The sequence below is a fragment of the Carassius gibelio genome, chromosome A7 (assembly GCF_023724105.1).
Source record: "Carassius gibelio isolate Cgi1373 ecotype wild population from Czech Republic chromosome A7, carGib1.2-hapl.c, whole genome shotgun sequence".
Classification (NCBI taxonomy): domain Eukaryota; kingdom Metazoa; phylum Chordata; class Actinopteri; order Cypriniformes; family Cyprinidae; genus Carassius; species Carassius gibelio.
This window is the reverse complement of record NC_068377.1, coordinates 28,236,408-28,263,913: the sequence shown is the minus strand read 5'-3', so window position 1 is coordinate 28,263,913 and position 27,506 is coordinate 28,236,408. Positions and strand designations below refer to the sequence as shown.

General features: G+C 36.8%; 1 protein-coding gene and 2 long non-coding RNA genes across 13 annotated transcripts; 2 read left to right on the top strand and 1 right to left on the bottom strand.

Annotated features, from left to right (window-relative positions):
- The first annotated feature begins 347 nt into the window (after positions 1-347).
- LOC128017048 (CD82 antigen) lies at positions 348-25,629 on the top strand. The gene is made up of 9 exons (XM_052602124.1): positions 348-501; positions 4,472-4,543; positions 5,836-5,908; positions 9,770-9,894; positions 21,609-21,683; positions 22,638-22,736; positions 23,102-23,275; positions 23,843-23,926; positions 24,586-25,629. Exons 2-9 carry the CDS (start codon positions 4,481-4,483, stop codon positions 24,661-24,663), a joined length of 771 nt encoding a protein of 256 aa, XP_052458084.1. The 5' UTR covers positions 348-501; positions 4,472-4,480; the 3' UTR covers positions 24,664-25,629.
- On the top strand, positions 9,996-14,021 carry LOC128017052 (uncharacterized). 7 transcript variants are annotated; one of them, XR_008184355.1, is made up of 7 exons: positions 9,996-10,358; positions 11,496-11,707; positions 11,833-11,916; positions 12,575-12,679; positions 12,766-13,060; positions 13,163-13,374; positions 13,463-14,021. It is a non-coding gene; the product is annotated as an uncharacterized LOC128017052 (long non-coding RNA). The 7 variants fall into 7 exon arrangements; XR_008184354.1 differs by having other exon boundaries at positions 9,997-10,348; XR_008184357.1 differs by having other exon boundaries at positions 10,002-10,348; positions 11,611-11,707.
- Positions 16,191-21,362, bottom strand: LOC128017051 (uncharacterized). Of its 5 annotated transcripts, none has more exons than XR_008184351.1 (4): positions 21,308-21,362; positions 17,719-17,815; positions 17,510-17,593; positions 16,191-16,862 (listed from the first exon to the last, which is right to left on the bottom strand). It is a non-coding gene; the product is annotated as an uncharacterized LOC128017051 (long non-coding RNA). The 5 variants fall into 5 exon arrangements; XR_008184350.1 differs by having other exon boundaries at positions 17,719-17,930; positions 21,308-21,322; XR_008184352.1 differs by having other exon boundaries at positions 21,298-21,316.
- Positions 25,630-27,506: the final 1,877 nt, after the last annotated feature.

Below are 27,506 nucleotides of genomic sequence, written 5' to 3'. Positions count from 1 at the left end.
AAAAGTTACGAGCATGATGGAACCCAGCACTAGCCAAAAAACGGTGAGTGGAGCGGCGATTGCGTGGATTCCAACCTAAACACCTCTGATTGGCCATTGCGTTTTAGAAGTCAACAAACATGTCTGTTATTGGGTACATTGCTTATCTCTGCGAAAATACATTGTAAAATTATTGGACGCTTTCTAAAGAAAAATAGACACTGTATTGTTTGCCAAATCTATTTCTTTATGCTATTATTACGAAGAAAACAGCTGTTGTGGGCAGCTTTTCCCTCTAAAAGCAAGCAGACTGATTCAACAGCAGGCAGTTGTATGAGTCAGAAACTCAGGTCCGACCGTCCCCCTCGGACTGTTCTCATAAACACCACTTGACGGAGACTCTGAGTAGCCTTTATTATCCAACTCCAGGCTGCTCGCTCGCATTAGACTCATTAACGCTGGACGAGACGCGCAGCTGACATCTAATTCTACTTCTCTCATTTTCCCATCCCGACACTATACGTGAGTATTTTTTTTAAAACATAATATTTTAGGTAGGCTAACTAATGTTTTATATCTTATTCTGAATATCTCGGCTATAAATCTCACACGACTGGAAATTAGAGACTGGATGAGAAGTTTAAATAGACAGTCATGAGTTGTCTATGAATATCTTTTCAAATGTTTTAATATCCCAGGCAGTTTTAATGTTTTGGAGTGTCACCTGTAACAGATTTTCTATTAGCAGTTTTGTAGTAATATTGAATTTTTTCGCTTTTTCAACTGTCCTATAAATATTTCACTTTTCTATTTTGGATTTAATTTCCTGTTCATAGATTACGTCTGTGAAACATTATGAAAACAATTCAAGGTGTTGTTTATTCTCCCACTCACTGTCATGATTTCGCTTTCAGTTTATAAATATTTGATCCTTGAGCTGTTATTATCAGACAGGATAAGGAGTGTTTATAATGTCCTTTTGCTCATAGTCCTTAAAATAATTTTGCCTACTTGTTAGTTTTGTTCAGGGTTGTGAAAAAGCCTGTTTTCCTCCCCTGCACAAAGTCTGTATTTTTTCGCCTAAAAATATTTTTAGAGAGCTCTCTTTTTGAGGATTGGTTAATTCATTGGTTTCTGTAATCTGAGATCTGTCGAATGTAGGTCAGGTCGGTTTACAACTGTCAGTGATTTGGCAAGAGAATTGAAATAGTCTTTTTCTGTTTAGAGGGGAATAGGAATTTGATTGACACGTCTGTTTTTGCCTTCAAATTAGGTTTTATGATTTTGATGATTAGATTAAATGGGACAATTCATTCAAAAATAAACATTCTGTCATTACTTATTCACCATCGATTTGTCCAAACCTGTATGTTTCTTTCTTCTGTTGAACATAAAAGAGGATATTTTAAAGAATATGGGTAACCAAACAGTTACTGGTCCCCATTGTCATCCATATACAATGGAAGTTGATGTTGGCCAGAAACTGTTACGTTACCAATATTCTTAAAAATATCTTGATGTGGAAAGAAATACATACAGGTTTGCAACAAATTGTGGGTGAGTGAATGATGAAAGAACTTAAATTTTTGGGTGAACTGTCCCTTAAGTTGAACTACAAATCAGTAACTTAAGTTACAAAATAATGTATATTAATAGCCTAATAACAGTTAAACATTACACTTTTAATACTTTACTGATTAATTTATACAGTAGCAAAGTTGGATTTATAGTCAAATTTGTGTGCACAAGCAAAGTGCATGTAATATAACAAATCTGAGTTTTGCTAGAGTAACTTCTAAACAATAAGACTTTCTTTTGAGTGCACAGTTCCAGTTTGCCCTCATTCCATTAGGTGATGCATCAAGTAAACATAGGTCCCTCCACGGTCCCTTCAAATGTTATCGTTTTTTTTTTAAAACCATAGTCGTCATTCATCATAAAAACAGTCAATTTAGTAGCTACTTGCACAGCCCACTTTAACACGACTAGTGGCATCAAGTTGGTCTTTGTGTTTAGGTGGAGAGATTAACACTCCTAATGAATGTACGCCTTGTTTCTGCCTGAAGTAACTGTGGATAGACAAGGCTGTTGGCCCCTGTGGGCTTCCCCTTGTTTGGGGTTTCACTTTTCTCTTTTCTGCATGCAGTGAGGACTGAGAGACTGTTTAGTCTCAAGAGGGGACACTCTGCACCCCTCATACCAGCCTGCTTGATGGGTTACCACAGCAACCTTTTTGGCATGCACAAGTTTAAATGAAGCTATCGTGGAAACGAAAAAAAAAAAAAGGCCTTGAATCATTGGCTCTAGGCTTGATTTTGTAGCTTAAACAATTGCAAGTAAGCTTAATCATGTTATATAAAGCATACTTGCTCAGTCAGCAAAGAGGTTTGTAGTTCTAGTACTAGACTCCATGACACTTGTGCACTTGTATGTTTACTTTGGATGGTAAAGTTGCCACACCTCTAGGGATGTTATTGGTTTGGTGGTAACTTCAAGGCTACAGTGGGTTCCTGAGTGTGCAGAGTTTCTCCTTTTGTTCAATTTAAAAAGCGTGGCTGAAAGCTGCCATTGTCGTGGTGGGAAATCAAAGCTGGTTCTATCTTTGTGAGTGTGGGGGAGGGTTGTTGGAGATTGAGGTGTGTACTAGAGCCCCAGTGTACACTGGGTAGATGAGCTGAATGCTGATGAACTTCAGAATGAGGGCTGAGCCTCAAAGGATAATTGTAATTGCTTTTAAGATACTCTCAAACAAGTAATTGCTTTTAAGATTCTCTCATTTTGCAAGCATTGCTTTGCTTTTCAGGTGATTTAAGGTTATTTTTCTGCTAAAGCAATTTTGGCAATGAAAGAGATAAGATAAACTACTACTGATGAACTGATGGTCCTGTTAATATATATTGCCATGTCTCTCCCTGTGGTGGTGTGCTGGCCTGATTCAAGTTTTAGTGCATTGTGACACACTTTTCTATCTGACTGAGCTTGGATAAGTTATATGTGTGTAGACCTTCATATGTGGTACATCAGCACATTGCTGACCTTGATCGGAAGCACAACAGTGCTTTCGTCAAGGTTGAATTTGTTAACCCTTTATCTAATGTAAGACATGGTACAGAGATAAGGAAATTCACTTAAGGTAAAAATAAAGCCTTGTTTCACTCTGCAGAATGAGGAGGAAGTGGTAATTTGATTCCACAGACTTCTGTTGCATGGGATGTATCTGCATCTGAAAAACTCATTACAATCTCTCCCTTGGTATGAGAGATTTATAATTGAGCTGGCTGGCCTCTGCTCAGCAACACTGTGATTCTCTCTTCAAAACTACATTTAAACAAGCAAGCTAAACACATTTTCAATTGTATTCCTGTCTCACAAGAGTAGTTCTTCATGAACTGATAAAAACTAGAAGTTCATGTAAGTTTGAAGAAAATAAAAAAAAAGACTAAGAAACTCCGTGGACATACATTTGCTTATGGGATATTATATTTTAGACACTTTTATCCAAAGCAACATTTTTACCTGCGTATTTAGATGTGTTTATAACCAGGTTGATTATTTTCTATACCCACGGTCTGTGTCTTCAATGTCACATGATCCTTCAGAAATCAGATTAATGTAAAACATTTTTCATTATCAATTTTGATAGCAGTTGTGCTGCTTAATTTTTTTTTTCAGGATTCTTTGATGAATAGAAAAGTTCAAAGAACAGCATTTACATGAAATAGAAATCTTTTGTAACTGTATAAGACTTTATTCTTTTCCCTTTGATCAATTTAATATGTAAGCCCCCATACAATTTTCTGCTGCTTATAGTTTATTGATACTCCAAGTCAAAGGTGTATTTCACTGTTAAACATTTAGCAAGGGTTCGAGAGGTTTCTTCAGATGTAGTATCTCTTGTATAGTATCCCTTTGCTCCAGCAGTAGTGTTTACTCCATCTGGGGCCTGATCTGCATTGTGGTGTTGCTCTATATTTGCTAATAATCAATCACAATTTTTTCGCCCTCTTTGAGGTCACTGATAAAGTGCACCATGCTGCACACCAAACAGGCCCTCAAATAGCACAGGAAGAGTGTATAATACTAACCTATTAAATATAGCTGGAATGTGGGTCATCATCAAAAAACTGTGGCAACAGCCATCACGCAGTCCAGAGGAGAGTATTGATTGATCCTGTGGAATTTAGATATGTGTACTCCATTTGTCTCATGATGACGGCATGCTCTGTATGGAAGCAATTGGGACTTATATTGAATATTTAAACTGTAGAAAGATGGCATTGTATAAAAGTCAGTGGGCATGATGAAAACTGTATCTTTGTTTGCAGATTCCATTTTTGTTTCTATTTAACTCTCATCACTAATCCTAAAAAAAATATTTTATACAGCTGTCTATTCATTTGACTGAATTAAACATTGTTATGCTGCCCACTTGCCTTTTGTCTTAATCAGTGTCATCATTTAACTGCTGTTTCCCTGTTTTGGGTTTTTACAGGTCAACAAAATGGGGAAAGGATGCATCGCTGCAACCAAGTACTTCCTGTTTCTCTTCAACTTAATCTTCTTCGTAAGTTTCACTTAGTTTTTAAAGAACAAGTTTAGTTATTTCAGTCATTTGACCTAGAAAACTGTTGATAGAGGTTCATTTTAATTTTTAATTATTCTATTTTTCATTTATATTATTTTCATATCACATAAATGTTAATATCTAATAAATAACATTACAGAAAATATAACATAATCAAGTTGATCTTTATTATAAAGTGTTACTGCATTAGGAATGGGCAAACTATTCTTGGAAGGTTTCCTTTTCCCAAGACTTTTTATAAACAATGCTCTTTAGCTCACTCACAGCTGGTGCTCCAGTTTTCGTAACATTAGTTTAACACTAATATTCATTAAATCAGGTCTCACATTCATATAAATAAGTCAGTACTGTTTAAGATCTTCAAGTTGATGCAAACACACGTTTATTAGTTGTAGTTGCACCATAGCAGTCTTGTGCCTCTCTATCACAAGAATGTTATCATCCAGATTAAGTGTTTTCCATTTGTTACCCAGACAGTTTACTCCTCTCTATCTCGGGGGAAACAGCCCACTCTCCCTTGTCATCCTTGGGCTTGTTCCATGTAGGAAAAAATGTATTCTCTGCGGGCCTGGGTGCTCAGGCTCAAAGAGCACAGGAAGAGCCCAGAGAATAATTCCAGCCATTTGTAACCCAACTAGTATACTTAAATACCTGTTTAAATGAACCCACAGTTTACAGTTTACTGCTGCACAGATTTTTCAAACCAAAGATATCCAAGAGTGCAAATGAACTACACTGTGAGCATAATGGGATCTTTAGCGGCCCACCATGCACCCCTAAACCTGGCACCCCAGCATGTGCCCTGGTGTTAGGCCTAAGGAGAGTAGATGGGGTGTTTGTCCGAGTGGATTTAGGGAAGGCTGTGGTGTTCTTGAACTCATGGAACATCCGCCGAGCTCCCCTCCCCTGCTGCCACGCAGAAGCACAGCCCAATCAGTCCCAGATGTGAGCAGAGAGCAAAGCAGAATGAGTCTGGAACCCCACAGTTAGAAATGAGGTCCATAACTTCCTACGGCCTTGGATTAGTGTGTTTGTTACATACTCCTGCACCGAAAGCACACAACCTTCCTGTCTTTCAGGGAAGGCATTAGTACTAGAGTTTTCATCTCTAGCTCTGTCCAAGAGATTTGGAGTGAACAAGTTGCAGCTTGTAAACTGAAATGTGGGGCCCCTCGTTCCTCTCCTGTCCTGCAGCACATGATTGATTCTCTCCTTCTTTCTTTCCTCTCTCTTCCTCTGCCCCCTGTCTATTCCTTTTTGTCTCTCGACAGATCTTCGGCGCTACGATTATGGGATTTGGACTGTGGATCCTCCTAGACAATCAGAGCCTCATTGCGGTGTTGCGTAAGTGTTTGCATAAAATGTGTGCAACTAAGAGAAAACCATAAAACATCATGCAGGCGAGCAAGCAGGAAAATCTACTCTCCTGGCCATTTTCTCTGGGTTGGACTGAAATGTGTTCACATTAATCTAAAAGGCTATTTAATGACCCATGGGAGAGTATCTTTGCTGTTGGCTGGTTGTAAAAACTAAAGGAAGTTATGAGAAAAGATGGTTGTCAGTCTTGTGTTTTTATGCTCTTATTAGTGAAGTTTTATCCCATTATGCCTTTGAGTAAAACCTCCTGGGCTCATGCGCCAGTGACTCAGACCAACTTTTTTCTCGTTTCGTTTTGTTTGATGAGCACCATTAGTCTCATCTCAATGTGTATGATTCAGGTTTTTGGACAGATTGTCAATGATGGGCTCTGTGTTCTTCATCACCCCACCCCCTGCACACTTCTGATCTGTTTTCCATCCCAGAGGCCATTGCAGGGAGCTCTGGGTCACTGGGTCTGAGTCTTACAGACACTGCCAAGCAAGCCCGAGCTACATGTTCACAGCTGGCTATGGATCAGCCATTGAGTTCACAGCTCTGTGGCGAGCCAGGCAGGGCCTGTGTGTGACATAGCACGTCTGAGGCAGTCTGCAGGTGCTCCCTCGCTGCCACACAGGGCTCTTTTAGTGACTGTCTCATTAGCATGCATCACGTCAATGCTCAGATCAGGCCTCTCGTTGCATTACTCATTGGAAAGAACAAATTAACACTAGTGAGCTGTGAGCACGTATATGCAAGGATGTAAAAGAATGACCCTCTATCTGCCTCTGACACTAAATTCCATGTGGTCTTAATCTATACTGTAGTTCAAAAGTTTGAGATTTTTTAAAATGTTTTTCAGAGAAGTCTCTTGTGTTCCCCTAGGCTGCATTTATTAAATCAACAATGCAGTAATAATGTGAAATATAATTACAGTTTAAAATAACTATTTTCTATTTAATATATTTCAACTGTAATTCATTCCTGGTATGGCAAAGCTAATAAAGCTTTATATTTTTGTGAAAACTGTAATACTTTTAGTTTTTAGAATTATTTGATTATTATTTAAGAAATAAAAAAGAATTATAGTAAAGTTAATAAAGTTAAAGTTGATTTAAGAACACATTTTGTTTGAAACAGAAGTCTTTAGTAGCAGTGTAAAACTCATTACTGAGACTTTTGATTTAATGCAAAATTTCTGAATTGTAAGTAATCATTTCTTAAAAAAAAAAAAAAAAAAAAAAAACGGAACAAACTTTTGATCAGTAGAGTTTCTCAAAGCCAGTGTCAACATTACTGACAAAAGTGGTCAATAATAAAGGGTTTTTAATTTCATCAATAAAAAGCACACCAAGATTATTCATAAATACTTGTAGTTAAAAAATACTGTTAATGCAAATATGGTAAAAGACAAACAATGCAAAAATTAACTTTAGCATAATTTTGAATAGAAAAATTCTAGGAAGAATATAAATGCTTTTAATAATCCTTCAAAAATGTTGGAAAGTGACTCACTTGAGTGGCATAAGCTGAAGCTAAACATTTAACATACCATTTTATATATAAAGTATTTGAATTTTAATAAAAAAATATATATATTTGTTCTTCCTCATATACTAAAAATAGAGGCCATTTTGATCCAAGTAATACTGACTAAAATAAATGAATATGACATGACAAAATTGTATTTTGTCTGCAACATGAAAATGAAAACTGCTCAAATGCACTGAAAGTCAACATTTGCAGTAGTTGACCTGGAAAGGTCAGGTCATTTTTAAGGTTGTCTTGCAAAATGAAGTGTGCCTGACCCAAGACTTGAACTCAGTCTGAGTGACTGCGCCATAACAAAGTTTTTGTTTGTTTGATTGTTCAGAGCTGAAAATGGATTTTAAAAAGCTCAGACTCAAACCATAGAATGACACCAACAGCAGTGGATTTGTGAACCTCCTGTATTCTTCCTTTGCCATAATTAATCTGACGGACACATTCCTGCAGTGAACAGTGGCTGCTGTATTTGATCCCTAGAGGACACCATTAGGCACATTTACTGCATGGGATGGTTTGAGATTTACAGTACTGAAGCTACGAAGGCCCACACATTCGAAGTTGAAATGCAGACACGTTTTATTTGTTTGCAATGTCACTGCCCATTCTTAGGCTTTGAGCACTGGAGGGAATAACTGAAACAGAACTGGTTAAAAAGGCATTTGCTTTGTTAAGGAAAAAGGTCTTGTTCTTTATTCTGCTATTGTTTGTGGGTTTGTTATGGCGACATTTGTGTAATATTTACCACATGGCACAAAATAACTGTGTCTGGCTATTTCCAAATAAAACTCTCTGCTTCTTTTGATCGTATTAAAAGCTTTTTTACCAATAGTTAAGTCAAACTTCAAAAAAGCCAACTGCTGTGCATCTTGTGAGAATTATTCCGCAGTAAACAGAAGGGGCTGAAATGATTTCAAATAAGATAACTCAATTCACATTGTTTCTTAGGATGCTGGAGTTACTAAATGACATCCGCTAGTTCTCAGTTTTGGGTTTCCCAGTATCCAGTTCTCTCTTAATCATTAATTACTAAATAGTTTAAATTATGTAAGATGTAGACAGAACCTTCTCAACCGTGTGATAAGATTAACTCATTCTGTTAGTTGTGCTTAGATGCCTGCTGTGATCATCAGGGTTGAGATGGTCATCTCATCTAAGTGCTTGGTTTCGTAATGATGATTACATCGGGTCACATGATGGACCATTGTATCCTCCGCACCCACAGTCACACAGACACTGTGGTATTGTTTGCAAGGCTGTCTGTGGTAATGTTGTTTTTGCTGGGGAGCCACTGAGGTATTTCGAAGCAGGATGATATGACAGAGACTAGGACCAGAACACAGTTAGAGAAGCTTTTAGCTTTTAAGGTGAAGCCACAGAATGTTTAAACCCACTGTTCAACAGCATACAGTGGGCATTGCCTGGTACTATAGGCCCTCATGTCTCACTCAGGATCACAAGTGAGACTTGCCAACCCCATCTCAACATTACACAATGCATATTCATGAGAACTACCCAAGACTGTAATTACTGGCTAGGGGTATTTGAGAACAAAATTAGTTTTTGGTGTGCCAACTGACCAGCAACAGCACATTTCATTAGGTAGAATTGAAGTGATTGTGCTAAATTTAAAGCTCGACAGACCATAACAAGTTTTTGATCAATATGTTATTGTTTTTAAAATAAGTCTCTTATGGTCACCAAAGTTGCATTTATTTTAAAAAAATATAAAAAGTGAAGGATCATTTCAAAAGATTATTTTGAAAAATTATTACAATTTTAAATAATTACTTTTTTCATTAATTTTTTTTTTTATGTTATTTATTCCTATGATGGTAAAGCTGAATTTTCATTTTCAGACATTACTCCAGTCTTCTGTGTTACACGATTCTTCAGAAAACATTCTTATATACTGTTTTGGTGCTTTAGAAACATTTGAAATTATTAATGTTGAAAACGGTTTTCTGTTTAGTTTTCATGAGGAAACCATGGTACTTTTTCAGGATAGAAGGTTCAGAAGAACAGCATTTATTTGAGATTTGTCAATTTAATGTCATTGCTGAATAAAAAGTAACAGTATTCATTAAAAAAAAAAAGTCATACTGACCCCAGAGATGTAAATTTTAGCACCAAGATTAATAAATACAAAAGTATTTTTCATTGCTATTTCATGTTAACTATTGAATTACCCCCCCCCCCCCCCAAAAAAAAAGTGTTTTCAAAGTGTGTTAACTGAATTACTGCTCATTAACACAATTATGATAAGTTTGTAACCAAGATTGTGTTTATTTTTCTCACTAACAGAGGATTCATCCATGGGGCTGAAGGTGGTCTCTTATATTCTGATTGGCGTGGGCTCATTCTCCATGCTTCTGGGATTTCTGGGCTGTCTGGGGGCCATCTATGAGATCCGCTGTTTGCTTGGATTGGTAAGACACATAAATGCAACAATGTTTAGCACTGTTTTTAACATCTTTCCTAATTTAGTTGCTGTTCGTTTTTAGAAATCACATGCTTTTTCTCATGCAAATTCGAAGTACAAAAAGAACTTCTGCTCTCGTGTGTAAATTTGCTGTGCTGAGTGGTTTAATGTCACGTGACCCTTGCAGACTGGACTGAACCAGCTGTTGCGTTTCTGTTTCACATATGTGAGACTGCAACCCGTTCTCATCAGTCTGCGTATAAATAACACGACTTTACACTTTCTATTTGCGTGTAATGCATACGCCAAATGCCATTTTTGCGTGCATATGATACGCCAATCCTTCCCATTAATTTCGGTGGAGAGCAGATGCGTCCAAATAACACGCATCATCTTCAGCGGCAGTGACGTCACTAGCGAGGCTCGTTCAGTTCACCTGATGCGCGTACACCTTCAAACAGGTAAGCAAGGGTAAATATATTTTTTATTCTTCTTTTTGTAATGATATCACGTGGTTAAGCGTATTGTTTTAACTATTTCAGTATTTCTGCATCACGTTAGACAGGGCCGTGTTTTTAAAGGGCAGTTTATGCTCCAATTATGGGTCAGTGGGCTGCTCAGCTAGCCTACCATTGTCATTAGCCTAAGCTAACATGTACTGTTTATAGACCTGTTGCAGTTTTAAATAAATTTATGATTTGACATATGGGTCTTCAGCTTTTAGACATGACTAATACAAGCACAACAAAGCACCCAACCCAATATCGCGTGATAATCGAGATCGTGTAAAAAGTCCACACATTTAGCATATTTTTACAATAATAGCCTAACTTTTGCTTGACCACGTCATGTGTAGCCAATACACACACAGTAACTACAGCATATTTACCATGCTTCTCCTACTGTAACCGTAGTTTTACTCTGGACTTTGTAACGCACATAACCACGACATTTACTATGGGTTTACCATAGTAACCATAGTTTTACTCTGGTATTTGTAGTTACTAACGCACAATAACCACAACATTTACTATGGGTTTACCGTAGTAACCATAGTTTTACTCTGGTATTTGTAGTTACTAACACACAATAACCACGACATTTACTATGGGTTTACCATAGTAACCATAGTTTTACTCTGGTATTTGTAGTTACTAACACACAATAACCACAACATTTACTATGGGTTTACCATAGTAACCATAGTTTTACTCTGGTATTTGTAGTTACTAACACACAATAACCACAACATTTACTATGGGTTTACCATAGTAACCATAGTTTTACTCTGGTATTTGTAGTTACTAACACACAATAACCACAACATTTACTATGGGTTTACCATAGTAACCATAGTTTTACTCTGGTATTTGTATTTACTAACACACAATAACCACAACATTTACTATGGGTTTACCATAGTAACCATAGTTTTACTCTGGTATTTGTATTTACTAACACACAATAACCACAACATTTACCAGGATTTTACCACAGTAACTGTTTTTACTCTACACTATTTGTAAAGCACAGTAACCACTAAGTTTGCCATGCCTTTAATATCTTTTTGTGATGTAATTGTAATTCAGTGTTTTTTCTGTCTTGCAGTTACGTCGGATTACATACTCCACAACAACCTGTAATCCAGCAGATCTTTAAAGAAGCCATCTCTTGTAAAATTTCTCTCTCTCTCTCTCTCTCTCTCTCTCTCTCGCTCTGCTAGAATTAACAGGGAACTTCAACTCCACGCTCCCAATGCTGATATTGAAGAAGCTGTCAAGGGGGCTGAACAAGTCCTTCAAAGGATCAACCCTTCACAGGTAATGTTGAAGACTCTTAGTTATAACTGATTTTCTTTAATGAACGCATCCTTATATTATGTGTTAATCAAATATTTTGGTCACAGATCATTTTAACACACTGTCTCAACATGTTTATATTTCAGGAAGGCCTGTCATGAGATTTGAATTTGACCATCTTGTGCATTTATGAAGAAGACCAAAAGCTGCAAAGGCAAACACTTCCAATGGTACGTCAGATACATTTTTCTCAGCATTTGATGTTTCTTAAATTTTGGTTCACTTAGCCCATCAGGAAGAACACTCAACAAAGAGCATGTTGTAGTAGTAATAATTCATCCAATAATCATATTATATTGCACAAGCGTACTTGTACAAAATTCTACAACTTTTACTCCTACTGCTGTTATTGGCCATTACCACAGCTCCCATCAGATTGTGCCCATTGTAAGAGTGTTTAGATCATGAAGTTTAAATGAAGTCCATTGTATTCTTTATTAATCTTTACAAATTGGTGCCGCCTCTTCCTGTTTCAACAGTACATGATATCTGTCCACACCTCATAGTCTGCCTTTCTTTCTATGGTGATGTTACTGAACACATCTGTCTTAGAAGCAAGAGAATGGAAATCCTAGTTTAACTTTTCAAGTGCTACACATCAGATCTTCAATGAATTTGGGCAATCAGATCACTTAAAGTTGTTCACACAAAGACCAATAACTATAATGAGAAGTATTTTAGCATCCACACCAACAGACAATACTGTTCTCTTAAATCTCTTAAATGTTCCCCTCATTCTGTTAAATTTATACACAAAATTCTGCCTTTTTCACTTCATCTTCATGCTGTACTCCCTCACTCACACATTCTTTTATGCTCTGTTGTAAGGCAGAAACTGAGAGTTTGCATGATGGCATTTTCTCAGACGCTGAATCTGATGTGTACAGATGAACTCAGGAGCCTACTAGAGTTGCCAAGGAACTTGTGCTTGAAGTATATAATTATATCTGCTTCATTTATATTTTTAAACAACAATAATGATTAAACATGGGGTCAATAAATATTTTCTTGTTTTACAGCTGAAGACCAGAAACGCAAAGAAAATCAGTCAAACCAGTCCTAAAGAAATGAGGAATGAACATGGACTTCTTGTGCCCCAAAAGAAAAGACAGAAAGATGAAAAGTTTCACATTTCAATTTGTATGTCTGAATTCAATGCAGTTATGTGTGGTACAACATTGATGTTGATCTCTCAAAAGACTTTTCAAGTCCGCAGTTATAGTTTTTCACATATACATCTTTTTTATAGCTCCTAAAATGAGCAAATAAGCTGTGCATCATCTCTGTGATTTGGGAAGGAAATGACTGAATATGGTGAGTACTGACACCTGCAACTGTGTTCACCAACACTATTACTCTAGAATGGTTATTGCTGTTATTGCTGACTTATTGTTTTGTCTGTTTGTTTGAATTAAGATGAAGCCAATTGATGAAGATATCAATTGAATGGCCACCGAGTGCATCACTGCTACCTGAACCCATCAGTTATCTTCTGTGAAGACTGCATTCACAAACCGCTCTACTGCGACAGCTCAGATGTTACGGCCTGCAAAGTAAACATCACAGCTAAACAACGAGAGCTAGTTGTGGTGGGATTCTTTTGGCCAATATCCCCAACAAGAATCAATGTTAAGTCCAGTGCAACAATTATAAATAAAAATACTATATATTGTTTATTGATTTACCATAACCTAAATACATGTTTTGGCCCTCCAGGACATCTAGACCAGGTGGAGTGTGAGGAGGACCGTCAGAGACTCCAGCCAGCCGAGCCATGGATTGCTCTCACTGTTACCATCAGGCAGACGTTATCACAGAACCTACACCAGCAGACAGTGAGACAAGTTCCTTTCACAGGCAATCAGACTGAACTGAACTCATACCAGTAAAACCATACACACCCCACCAACCTCATATGCCCTGCACTCTTATCAGTTATGCTGACTGGACTCAATATTATTATGCACCCTGACATTCTGTTTGCACTAATTCATACCGTGCTTTACTGCAGAGATGTATGTGTACTGTGATTATTATTGTTTTCAATTCATGCTCTTTGTATAGCATAATTTTTAACATATATTGTTATCTACCTGAATTGAGTCCCTTATATATGTGTGTTGCATATATATATATTCAGAATTTGTATTTCATATATATTCATGAATTAATTCATTTGTCATCCATACTGTCACGCTGCAGTCTGCACCCAAGACTTTCATCACCTGTATACTTGTGTTCATTGTATTGTGACAATAAAGATATTTGATTTAAATTAGTTACATGTCTTTTGTTCATCAGTTGTGCTGTAGGGTGCTGCATAACAACTGCAAAAAAAAATGTATGACATGGAAGATTATGATATGTCCAGGACATGGACAAGCAAGAAGAGGAAGAAAAGCAGGAGAGCTCTAAAAACTTGATGTGATTCTTTGGGGCTCAAGACATTTCACCATGCATGCATTTGCATGGCTTCATCTGATTAGAAAAACATGGTTTTAACATAACCCATTTTTAATATTGTTAAAAATTGTATATCATTTGTCTTAATACACTACTTTAGTTGTCTTTATGTTGTATCCTCCAGTAAAGTACTGCACATGGTGTTGGATAATAAAGTAGGGTGAATATTCTATATTAAGAATGGTGTTTGGTAAATACACCATTTAATTTTGTAAACAATAGTTAAATGTGTTTTAATTAAGAAATGAACATTTGGTTACATTAATGACATTCAGTTAGATGAAGGGCAGGCTGAAAGCTGCATTAGAAGATACTGCATGGACTATAATGCTGCAGGAATTTCATGCACAACTGAAGGTGATGGACAAGGGAAAGATCAACATGAATCCAGTACTGTATAATAAGCAAGATGAGCATGCACATTACTGATGTTTAGTACCCGAGGAGGACAAATATGAGGAGTATTTTACACAGAGACACAAATTAGCTCTTAATATTATGATTGCATTGCATGAATTGTATGGCTTTGCACTATAAACTACACACTCTCTGTACCTTGTCTTAATGAATGACACATTGACACTGTGAAAGTACAATGAAGTGTCACAGTATGTATTGGTTGTTTAAATTGGTGTCTTTGTTTACTTTCAATACTGTATCCTTGCACCTGATATAATTCAATATTTGGAGCCTATTCCAAATAGGCACTGATGTATATTTTTATGGTTCTATTCTTATTCTAAGATAAACATGACTTACAACTTACATATTGGCAATTTGTTGAAAAGAAAAACTTAAAAATTATGACTCAGCACAGTCTGTTGTCCATGATGAGAAAAGGTATGTGTATGTTTTACTGCCCTTCCATCTTCAAGGGCCCAGTAGAGTCCCCTAGAAGAGCAAAAAAATGTAAATTTCAAATGGCTGTAAATCAAAGTCTGATTATAGTGTCAAAGAAAAAATTGGCAGGACAACTACTTATGCTATGCTAATTAAATAATGTTGGACAGAGTTTTCAATCATATATGGAAAGGTGGTATAAAGGTGTTTAAAAAAGTGCACTTAGTAAAATATCGAATTTCAGCCTGCCTCTTAAATATGTCATTAATGTTTGCACAATGAACATGTTTAGATTACCCTTTGTTAAACTAGATTGCATTTTCCCTTTTTTTTAATTATTAAACATTTTAAACTACATTACCCATAAGCCTCTGCCATTCTATCGTTTGAACGCGAGTAATATTAGCGCTGGTATTTGGAGTTTATTGGAGTTGTGCTTAGGGTTAGGGTTACGATTTCGGTAAAGAGGTAATTTCTCACGACATAGCAACACTGCATTGTTAACTGAAGGTGTTACTGACGTAATAATTACAGTCAAACGGACTTTGCAACATTAAGCGGTTTATAATTTGGGTTAAAAGATAGTCCAATCACAGCGAGTTCTGCGAGAGCCAAGGGAACGTCAAAGCCAATGGCAACCCAGTTGAGCAGAGGCGTCACACTAACTTGTACATATATGGTCATTTATGCCGGGAGCTTCCGGGTTCCTGTAGTGAATGGACAGAAGCTGCAGTTACCCTGATGCAGCAAGAAATACGTTGATTAAAGGTGTTTTTTTGTTTTGTGTTTTAACGAAGGTATAATGATTCCCATTGTATTGAATAGGCTACATTGTTTACACTAATATTAGTGTACAGTACTTAAACTCAAAAGTTTGCATATACTGTGTGAAAAATAAATGTCAAAATGTTTCATTTGCTTAAAAAAAACACCTCTGAAGATTATTTAAACACAATATTTTTCTACTACTCAATTTTCCTTCTGTAATATTTACAATGTATTTATAGTGTATTAAAGGTAAACAATTTATCACATCTACGTTTCATGGAAATGGACCCTAAAAACTTGCCATTCTTAGATCCACCAGTTGAACTATAGGAATAGAAAACAAACAAACAAACATCATGACATCAATCACTCATTGTCTAGTCATTTTACAGTGTTTATTGATATGTCAAACTTTTCGCAGATAAACATAGTGCCCAGAACAGTCTCTCTCCAGTTTATTCCACTATGAAAAAAAAAGAAAAGTTGATAAAAAAAAAAAAAAAAAAAATGCATAGAGGTAACTAAGTGAAAACAAACAAACAAAATTGCAACAGAAACTCCCTTCAAAAAACATAAGTTTAATATTCAAAAATAAAAAGGGAATTTGTTTACCTTGAATCCTGACAAAAGATGCCAAAGAATAATCAAGGCTACAGTTGAAAATATATTGTTTTCTTCCCTTTATCAACCAAATAGGCAAAAATGATTAAGAACAATGCTCCAATATTTTACAATTATCACCTTTAAAAACATATATCCTGTAATCATTGTTTGCTTCTATTGTGAATAAATGCAAAACAAATAAATGGTTAATAATAATAATAATTATTATGTGTATATATATATATACAGGAGTGCTTATAGTAGAGATTGGAGTGATGAATGTAGAGGAAAAATGAATACAAGCAGAAATGCTAAGACTGGAGGTTGGCAGTAAAGGACTGAGAGCAGATGTGTCACACAAGAGAGGAAGATCTGGAAGCTTTTGAATGGGCTGATATTGTGAAGAGCTGATGAAGAATGATTAAGTAATCTGTGAGAAATCCTGCAAGAAGAAACAAAGATAATTTATCACATTATGAACAACAAAAACACTGACAACAACAAATGGCAGAATACAACATACTGTAACTGCAGTGTGCATAGCAGTAATTGTACAGTATTGTCTGTTGGTGTGGATGCTAAAATACTTCTCATTATAGTTATTGGTCTTTGTGTGAACAACTTTAAGTGATCTGATTGCCCAAATTCATTGAAGATCTGATGTGTAGCACTTGAAAAGTTAAACTAGGATTTCCATTCTCTTGCTTCTAAGACAGATGTGTTCAGTAACATCACCATAGAAAGAAAGGCAGACTATGAGGTGTGGACAGATATCATGTACTGTTGAAACAGGAAGAGGCGGCACCAATTTGTAAAGATTAATAAAGAATACAATGGACTTCATTTAAACTTCATGATCTAAACACTCTTACAATGGGCACAATCTGATGGGAGCTGTGGTAATGGCCAATAACAGCAGTAGGAGTAAAAGTTGTAGAATTTTGTACAAGTACGCTTGTGCAATATAATATGATTATTGGATGAATTATTACTACTACAACATGCTCTTTGTTGAGTGTTCTTCCTGATGGGCTAAGTGAACCAAAATTTAAGAAACATCAAATGCTGAGAAAAATGTATCTGACGTACCATTGGAAGTGTTTGCCTTTGCAGCTTTTGGTCTTCTTCATAAATGCACAAGATGGTCAAATTCAAATCTCATGACAGGCCTTCCTGAAATATAAACATGTTGAGACAGTGTGTTAAAATGATCTGTGACCAAAATATTTGATTAACACATAATATAAGGATGTGTTCATTAAAGAAAATCAGTTATAACTAAGAGTCTTCAACATTACCTGTGAAGGGTTGATCCTTTGAAGGACTTGTTCAGCCCCCTTGACAGCTTCTTCAATATCAGCATTGGGAGCGTGGAGTTGAAGTTCCCTGTTAATTCTAGCAGAGCGAGAGAGAGAGAGAGAGAGAGAGAGAGAGAGAAATTTTACAAGAGATGGCTTCTTTAAAGATCTGCTGGATTACAGGTTGTTGTGGAGTATGTAATCCGACGTAACTGCAAGACAGAAAAAACACTGAATTACAATTACATCACAAAAAGATATTAAAGGCATGGCAAACTTAGTGGTTACTGTGCTTTACAAATAGTGTAGAGTAAAAACAGTTACTGTGGTAAAATCCTGGTAAATGTTGTGGTTATTGTGTGTTAGTAAATACAAATACCAGAGTAAAACTATGGTTACTATGGTAAACCCATAGTAAATGTTGTGGTTATTGTGTGTTAGTAAATACAAATACCAGAGTAAAACTATGGTTACTATGGTAAACCCATAGTAAATGTTGTGGTTATTGTGTGTTAGTAAATACAAATACCAGAGTAAAACTATGGTTACTATGGTAAACCCATAGTAAATGTCGTGGTTATGTGCGTTACAAAGTCCAGAGTAAAACTACGGTTACAGTAGGAGAAGCATGGTAAATATGCTGTAGTTACTGTGTGTGTATTGGCTACACATGACGTGGTCAAGCAAAAGTTAGGCTAGTATTGTAAAAATATGCTAAATGTGTGGACTTTTTACACGATCTCGATTATCACGTGATATTGGGTTGGGTGCTTTGTTGTGCTTGTATTAGTCATGTCTAAAAGCTGAAGACCCATATGTCACATCATAAATTTATTTAAAACTGCAACAGGTCTATAAACAGTACAGGTTAGCTTAGGCTAATGACAATGGTAGGCTAGCTGAGCAGCCCACTGACCCATAATTGGAGCATAAACTGCCCTTTAAAAACACGGCCCTGTCTAACGCAGGGCTCCAGACTGCGACCAAATGGTCGCATTTTGCGACCAAATTTTGAGAGTGTGCGACTGAATTTTACATCCAGTCGCACATGTGCGACCAGTAGATTTGCACACGCACGCACGCAAACACACACACACACTTGCACACACTCGCGTCTCATTGAGTGATGCCTGTCTGTGAGGCGGCAAATGCGTGTGAGAAGAATAGGGAATGGCCACTGTAAGGGACTAAAATGTGTGGAGGGGGAGGTGCCTAGAGATAATTGAGCGGGCGTAAACATCTGTGGGAAGGAAACCGAGACAAATATCATCACAACCTGATATGTGCGTGCGTCTGAGCTATGAGCAAGCGAACTATTGATTCGTTCTTCCGACCTGCGGCTAGTGTACCAGTGCCAGAGCCTAGTGTCACCGTCAGATGATGATTCAGAGTCAGAGGTTGGTGTGGCTAAAAAAGTCCGCACCAGGGCCGGCCCGTGGTATAGGCAAATGCTAAGGGCGCCACTCATCCATAGGGGCGCCAGAATGAGTGAACGAGTGATTTTTTTTTTTTTTTTTTTTTTTTTACATATTTTTTTTTTATAATAGGCTACTATTTAAAAACCATTAATTCAAAACACTTCCAAATAAAGCAAAAAAAAAAAAAAAAATCCGGCTCTTCAATCTTCCCCCGCCCATCGAGTGCTTGAAGTGTGTCAGAAACAGAGTGCGCGCACAATCAGTTGTTGGTAATTTGTTGTGTAGCGTGCCCGACGCCGCATCCAATGTATACAGCACTGCTTTTGTTAACACACAGCTCGTAGAAACGGGCCTGGCAGCTCGCGCCAGTTCTAGACACGGTGAAAGTTTCCTGATTGTGACGGAAGGCCGAATTTACATGACACATTATAAATGAGCATAGTCTGCGATAGATACAGTGCCAAAAAGAAGAGAAGAGGATAAAGACAGAGGTAAAGAGATGTAGTGAAATAGCAATTTATTGCATAGGAGTAAGAAGATACTATAATTTCATGGCAGTTATTTTTACCTTAAACTTAATGTTAGCAGTTGTTCTGAGATCTGAGTCCCCAGACTGTGATTTTGTACAATCAGTTTTAAGACGCATTTTTTATTATCACTTTTTGTTTTGTTTTTTGTTTTTTTTTTACTCTACAGTTGTGCAGTTTTGGGGGGATACAGTACAGGCCAAAAGTTTGGAAACATTACTATTTTTAATGTTTTTGAAAGAAGTTTCTTCTGCTCATCAAGCCTGCATTTATTTGATCAAAAATACAGAAAAAATGTAATATTGTGTTATATTATTACAACTTAAAATAATTTGTTTTCAATTTATTATACTTTAAATTATCATTTATTTCTGTGATGCAAAGCTGAATTTTCAGCATCATTACTCCATTCTTCAGTGTCACATGTGACATCCAGTCTATCACATGATCCTTTAGAAATCATTCTAATATGATGATTTATTATGAGTGTTGGAAACAGTTCTGCTGTAATGTGTGTGTGTGTGTGTGTGTGTGTATATATATATATATATATATATATATATATATATATATATATATATATATATATATATATGCATGAGGCGCCAGGTAAAATGTTGCAAATTGGTCAGGGCCGGTGTCCTGACATTTTATCCTACCCTGTCAGATTTTCCTACGCGGGTTTACTGCGCACGCGCACATCAATATCGCGTCCTTTGTCTCATGCTAAACAACGATATTTAATGTATCTGCATTACTGTAAGGGTAGGTTTAGGGCTGGGGTAGCTGTAGACTTTAATAAAAACGCAATCTAATTGGTAGAAAATAATATTTATTGTTGGTTTCCTGTAACTGTATCCATTTTAGCTACAACCGCGAATATAACACATAATTACTGTATTTGCAGTTCTGTAAGGGTATGATTAGGGTTGTGATAGGTGTAGACATTATTAAACCATAACGTTACAGTAGAATTTTCGTTGTGGAATTGTACTACCCACTGTTTTGGTGGGAGGTAGGAAAATCTGACAGCGTAGGACAAATCGACAGAACAGGTGTCACACTCACCATTTTCGAGAAGACTGGCTGTAAGAATTCAGATGGCTGAGGTACTATAATTATTAGAACTACTTTTCACCAAATACAAAAGCCAGCTCGACCTTCAAAGGAAGAATGGCTTAAAACTTAACGAAACATACAACAACGATAAAGCATGCACACAAACTTTTTTACTATGCACATTTTTTATTCTGAGTGTATGGAATTTTGTTTACTATTTGTACTGTCATGACAGCGATGGTGCTGTCAGTTTACCTTGTTGCATCTTCAAAAGTGCAGAATAAAATGTGACACTGAATTTGAAACGGCACATTGTAATTTCTGCATCTATTATTAAAGTATTTATTAGTAATACAGTGGAAATTAGTAGATTTGGTTAGCATGTTGATTTACGGTGTGCGCCCCTAAATTTTCTGGTTGTGCCCCTAAAATTTTCAGTTGGGGGCCACTGTGCTCCTAGTGTAAAAAGTTAGTCTGGAGCCCTGTAACGTGATGCAGAAATACTGAAATAGTTAAAACAATACGCTTAACCACGTGATATCATTACAAAAAGAAGAATAAAAAAATATATTTACCCTTGCTTACCTGTTTGAAGGTGTACGCGCATCAGGTGAACTGAACGAGCCTCGCTAGTGACGTCACTGCCGCTGAAGATGATGCGTGTTATTTGGACGCATCTGCTCTCCACCGAAATCAATGGGAAGGATTGGCGTATCATATGCACGCAAAAATGGCATTTGGCGTATGCATTACACGCAAATAGAAAGTGTAAAGTCGTGTTATTTATACGCAGACTGATGAGAACGGGTTGGAGACTGACATATGTGGTGGGGCATGCACATGGGTCTGTCATATCTTAATCCATTGTCTTTTTCTCTCTTTCCAGTATTTCACCTGTCTATTGCTCATCCTCCTTGCTCAAGTGGCTACTGCCATTCTCATCTACTTCCAGCGGGACTGGGTGAGTGAGTGAACGCTCTTACGTGCCTACCATAATACAGTAGTTCACTCAAAAAGGAAAATGTGATCATTTACTCGACCTCATATCATTCTGAACCTGTATGACTTCTGTGGAACACACACACACACACAAAAAAAAACATATTTTGAAGAAGTGTTTTAGACAGAATTTTCATTATGATGATATAATGACAGAATTTTCATTTGTGGGTGAACCATCTCTTAAAGCCTGGCATCAAAATGCTTTTGAGGGCAAGACACATAGGACTGTTTAACATATGCATGTTAAAATGTTTTGGGAAAGTTGAGATCAGATCTCTATGTGTTCCATTTGCCAGCTAGACTTTATTGTGAAGGTTTTGTTTAGATTTCTGAAACAGCTTGAAAAGAGGTCAAGAGAATCAGTGGCTGAAAATGATCTATAATGCCCCCTATTGCATTTACCAAAAAGTGCATGCATTTGAGGATGGCTGTTTTTGAAGAGACCTTCACCATGATGACCCGTGAGAAAAATAATCACATATGTTAGATACAGGATGAGGACGAATGCACGCAAACACTTCAGCACCCTCCATCTAAATCAGCCAGCAGCGAGTGTCTCTGAGGATGTTATAGGAAGCATCTGAGCAGGATATGCAGTAAATCATAAAGAATTTGGAGCAAGTAGATGATAGATGTTGTCCTTGTTGTATTTGCTTACCTGTCATCTTCGTAAATTTCATAAATACAAACCGGTTTGGAGACAAGATGAGCATGCAGTTGGAAGATTTGCTTCCAATACAAATGCAAAACATGCTACTCTCATGGCAAAAGACTTGTGCAAAACAAGTGTGTTTGAATTTGTTCCATTTTAATAGCTTAGCGACAACTGTTTCCTCAGTCAGCAAAGTGAGTCTCAGGTCAAATAGCTGGGGCTGGAAAAATAAACCACTAACCTGTTTTACTCTTGTTGCAGTTGAGGAAGGAAGCAAGCGAAATTGTGTCCAAAGTTGTGGTGAACTACCCCGGACAGAACAAAACCACAGAGCAAGCCTGGGACTACCTCCAGAGAACAGTGAGTTGAGAATGGGTGTAACTCATACACTGTCTTTAATTCAGATTAGAGACGTGTATTATGTGTAGTGTATGCATTTGAATGTATTTCCATGAAAACCGCAAGGTTTAAGCTCTTGAATGTAGAAATACTTGTTGGGTTGACAGTTTAGCCTTTAAGAACTGACGTCAAGGCTTGACTGTTCATTTTTTCCACTGGAAAAGTGTATAAGGCTGAATACTGCATACATTTTAATGAGAAATTAGTGGGCCGATGTGCTAATTATAAATGATTAAGATGTCAGTGGGTTAAACAGTTCTGGTTCATAGTCAAGCCAACATTATAAAGTACTTCATGCCCTGTTATTTCTTCTCTGTGTGTCTCAGATGCAGTGTTGTGGCTGGAATGGACATGAGGACTGGGAGGCCAACCTTATGATAAAGAATACATCGTTGGATTTTTACCCATGCTCCTGCCACAATGCTTCCCTCCCACCACATACTGTGGCTGATAGCGGCTTCTGTCAGACCACATCTAATGATTGGCCCGTCTATAACACGGTATGGGAAATATATTGACTATCCATTAATCATTTTTAGTCTCAGTTTTATCCCCAGTTTAATTATTTTTGTGTAATTCTTAAAGCATTGTTAAAGTGAAAATCCACCCAATGAAAATGTGGTTCCAAAATGTCTTTCCTCCTCCTGTGGAACACAAGATATTCTGAAGAATAAAAGTAAACAAACAGTTTTGATTCCAATTGACTTCCGTTGTATGGCCAAACAATGTAATGCAAGTCAATGGTAACTGAAACTGTTTACCAGAATTCTTCAGAATATCTTCTCGTGTTCCTATGAAGTCAGTCAGTCAAACAGGTTGGGGATCATGAATAAACATGAATTTGACAGATGAATTTTCATTTTTGGGTGGACTATCCTTCGGTATGACAGAAAAATACATAGTTCTGCTAAATGTATTACACAGATGCTAAAAGATGGATGCTAATAAATTACATATCACCTACCTCTTTCCTCCATAATTTTATGAAGTTTGAGATGCATATATCTGGTAACTGGTCTAGTTCAGGTGAAAGATCTTATGACCGAGTGTTTTTCTGCCTTTGTCAGGGCTGCCTGGGAAATGTGGAGAGCTGGCTCTTCACAAATTATGGAATTATTTTGGGAATCTGCCTTGGTGTGGCTGTCATTGAGGTATGTTGCATCTCTTCTGGCCTTGGCAGCATGAACAATACGCCTTTTCATTACTAAGAAATCATGGGGTGTTTATTATCAATTAAGTTTTGCTATGCACTCTAAGAAAGAAAACAAACAAAACCGTCATTGGTGCATTACTTTTTTTAAAAGGTAAACTTTTCAACTTTACAGCAGAAAAAAACATGTTTACAGCCTGGTTCAAAAAATGATTTTGGTCTATATTGCTAATTTTGCCCTTCATGACAACTGTGAGGGTGGTTAAATTTTTTATATCTCATCCGTTTAAATTATATTAAGCCTTAAGGTTCTGCATAATTAAGGGCGTGGCCACTTGAGTGACAGGTGGATTGCCGCTGCTGACAATGCCGTCGTGCTGGGTGGTCGTGGCTTCAGCAGTCAGCTCCCGCCTTTTTGCCCATTTTCGATTATCCGGGAGTCGCGCGGTGACGCGCTGCCATATGGCGACGGCCCGCTCTGCACACTTTAGGCTTCAAAACCGCATCACGGACACTACATTCATATTTTTTTACAGTCTGTGGTACTGACCCGATGACAGCTCTGTACTTTGTGTGAAATGTAACATCACAGTTTTCTGAAGAACAGATTGGACATTTCCATCTTGATCCCTGTGGAGTGACCATTGTTTGTTTTTACAGCTCCTTGGCATGATACTTTCTATGGGCCTTTGCAAGAGTGTACACCAAGAGGACTACACCAAAGTGCCACGGTTCTGAGGAGGAAACACGGACACTTGCACACAAATGTATTCAGTCCCTCCTTATTGTCTTGGAACAAAAGATCTCCCTCTTTTTCTACAGTATATTCAGTGTTTCCAAAAGAGAAACTTTAGGGTTATGTTTAGTCGTGAGATTCCACTCTTTGTCAATAACACTATCCCCTGTGATATTTAATCAGATCTTTTTAGTCCAGGTTGAATAGCCCATCATATGACATTGTGAAGTGTACAACATGAAGGATGCCCACATAAATTAATGAAAAGTGTATGATGAGTCCTGGATGGTCTACTTATTCAACAACGCTCTTTAACACCCTGGTCTGTTTGCTTTGATATTTTTTCATTGTAGCGGCCCAAACTATGAGTTAACAGCCTATTAAAATTTGGTTTATGCTTTATACAAAACAGAAAAACAATGAAGGCGTGCTTTTGTTAAATCAAGGGACTTTTCTTTAGATTTTGTGGTATACGTAGACTGACACAATTCCCACTCTGCCCTATAGTGGCATGTCCATGAGAAAGTTGTTTGTTTTATAGTCCATCATTTATGTTTGTAAATCAGTGTTGTTTCAGATGTGTTTATTTTAATTAGTGTGTATATATTTTAGATTTCATTTGCAAGTCTAGGGAGTCTCTTTTTTCTGTACAGGTGATAAATGTAGTCTTTTTTACATGCTTAATTTGAGCATATTTGAATGAGCTTATTTGTAAGGAAGTACAAAATAAAGCTATTCCTGATGATGTGAACCAAAATGAAGATTAGCCCCCAAAGTTGACTGCAGATTATTATTATTATTATTATTGCATTGATCCTAATTTAACTGATTTTCTCTGGCACAACTACGCATTCAATTGTATACTTGCTATGACAAGTATAAATGAATGCTAACAATGCTTTCTGTCATCTGTAATAGTTCTTTTGCATATGTAAAACTTTGAATTCTTAATAAAAGGTACACACTTATTTTGTTATGTTTTTGTATGTTACAAAAAGTCATATTTTTTTTAATACAAGGAATACAGTCCCCTACAAAGTAATAATGAAATGATAGAATAATGTAACTTCATGTACCTTTCATTTGCTTTGTTTTTATATACCATGTACTTTTGCCAGATCTTCACTAGGTGGCAGTAGCACATCTGTTCTAGTTAATGTGAACTGGGAGTGGTGGTCAGCAGTTAACCTTTAATTCAGAATGATTTGCTTAATAGGTAAGTAAATAAAAATAAACCCTGTATTACTGTATTAGTAAACCATCAAAAAATAATACATATGCATACAGTAACATATTTCTTACCCTGCTTTTTGTTTATTTCTGCAGTCAAATGGTGGTCTTTCTCAAGGGGTCATTATGTAGGTCTGCTTCTCTTCTGTGTTTTAATGAGGTGTTAAATTACACTGTCCACCCTTTTTTCCTCCCTTCATTGCCTCCTGCTCACCCCCTTCACAACCGACCTGCCTGTGAAGATCCATCCTTTTTTCAGAAGGCTGTGACTTTCCAAAGTCTTGCCCAGCCTCCACACACATGGATACTCATGGTCAACTTGTCTTTTTTTAGATGCACATGTCCAATTGCTTTGAAAAAATTATTCAACATAAATTATTTTTTTTACCTAAGCATGTAGATCTCTATTAATCTATGGTAATTCAGCTCAAAGAGGACATGGGTTTCCTTTCCCATCCTCCCGGTAATGCTCTGCTCCAGGTCTCCAGAGCTAAACTTATAATTATAATGGTGACGGACTGACCCTGGAGCTGAGCTGTATTTTGTCAAAAGGCTGTCTGGAATATCATTCTGATCATGTTCTGCCAGCCTGCCAAACAACAACAGCTGCTGCTCTTTTCTCAAATAGCTCTCATAGACAGCAAAATTATTTCATTGTGTAGCTGTAGAAATCTGACTTTTTGAGTAGTCTAGAAATTAAATTTTATAAGCAATATTTACAGTCTCATGTTGAGGTCTCATGTTGAGGTCAGTTTTGTAGATGTGATTTAGTTTTTAAAATGTTCCTAATGTTTATGACCACATAAAGAGAGAAATACCATATCATAGACTGATGGTAACTGTGAGAAAGAGCAGCTGACAGGAAGCCACAGAGACATGACTGCACGAGACAGAGCTGTCATTCACACACACACACACACACACACAGTCATACTCTGCTCACCCTCATTAAGTTTAATCTAATTTCACTTCACATAGATGGCTAATGAAGGGTAGGAGGAAGTCCACTAATAACAGGAGAAGCAAGGGGAAGTTCGAAAAGTAAAAAAAAAAAAAGAAGCTTACAGCAAAATTTGTTTTAACCTCACAGGAAACACTCGAAAACAATCAACCACTCCTAACCACTCACTGTGCAGACCTTAAACAAACAATGTCATGAAATAAACCATCTTAAATTAAGTGGATTCAATATGGTATTAATTGTGTGTTATAAATAATCATGCTCTTAAACATTATTACCACAAACGCGCAACTATTACAATGTATTATAACTGTTGTTATGATCATTATTATTTTTTTTATAATGCATAATGCATGCATTATAAAGCCTTATGCATGTATAATAAATGCAGGCTTAATAGAAAATGTTACCGAAATTTCTTATATAATATAATGTATAGCCACCAAGGCACACATATTATATTTATAAATAATATATTATTTCGATAGCCAGTGAAAATAATTGTTTAGATAGCTAGGGAAAATTGCTGGAGTTTACATGTCTTAGGAGTTTTGAGAACAGTAAAATCACCATTATAATTGCGTCTTTCACTGTATGTACCATATCTGGTCCTTGAATAACAGAACACTGTAATAGAAAACTGGAACAAAATCC

What these genes read in the sequence shown, in the direction of transcription:
- LOC128017048 (XM_052602124.1), top strand. Translation starts at nt 4,481, where the DNA reads ATGGGGAAAGGATGCATCGCTGCAACCAAGTACTTCCTGTTTCTCTTC. An exon ending in GAGCCTCATTGCGGTGTTGC is followed by an intron (nt 5,909 to 9,769) that starts GTAAGTGTTTGC and finishes TCTCACTAACAG; the next exon opens with AGGATTCATCCATGGGGCTG. An exon ending in TTGGTGTGGCTGTCATTGAG is followed by an intron (nt 23,927 to 24,585) that starts GTATGTTGCATC and finishes TTGTTTTTACAG; the next exon opens with CTCCTTGGCATGATACTTTC.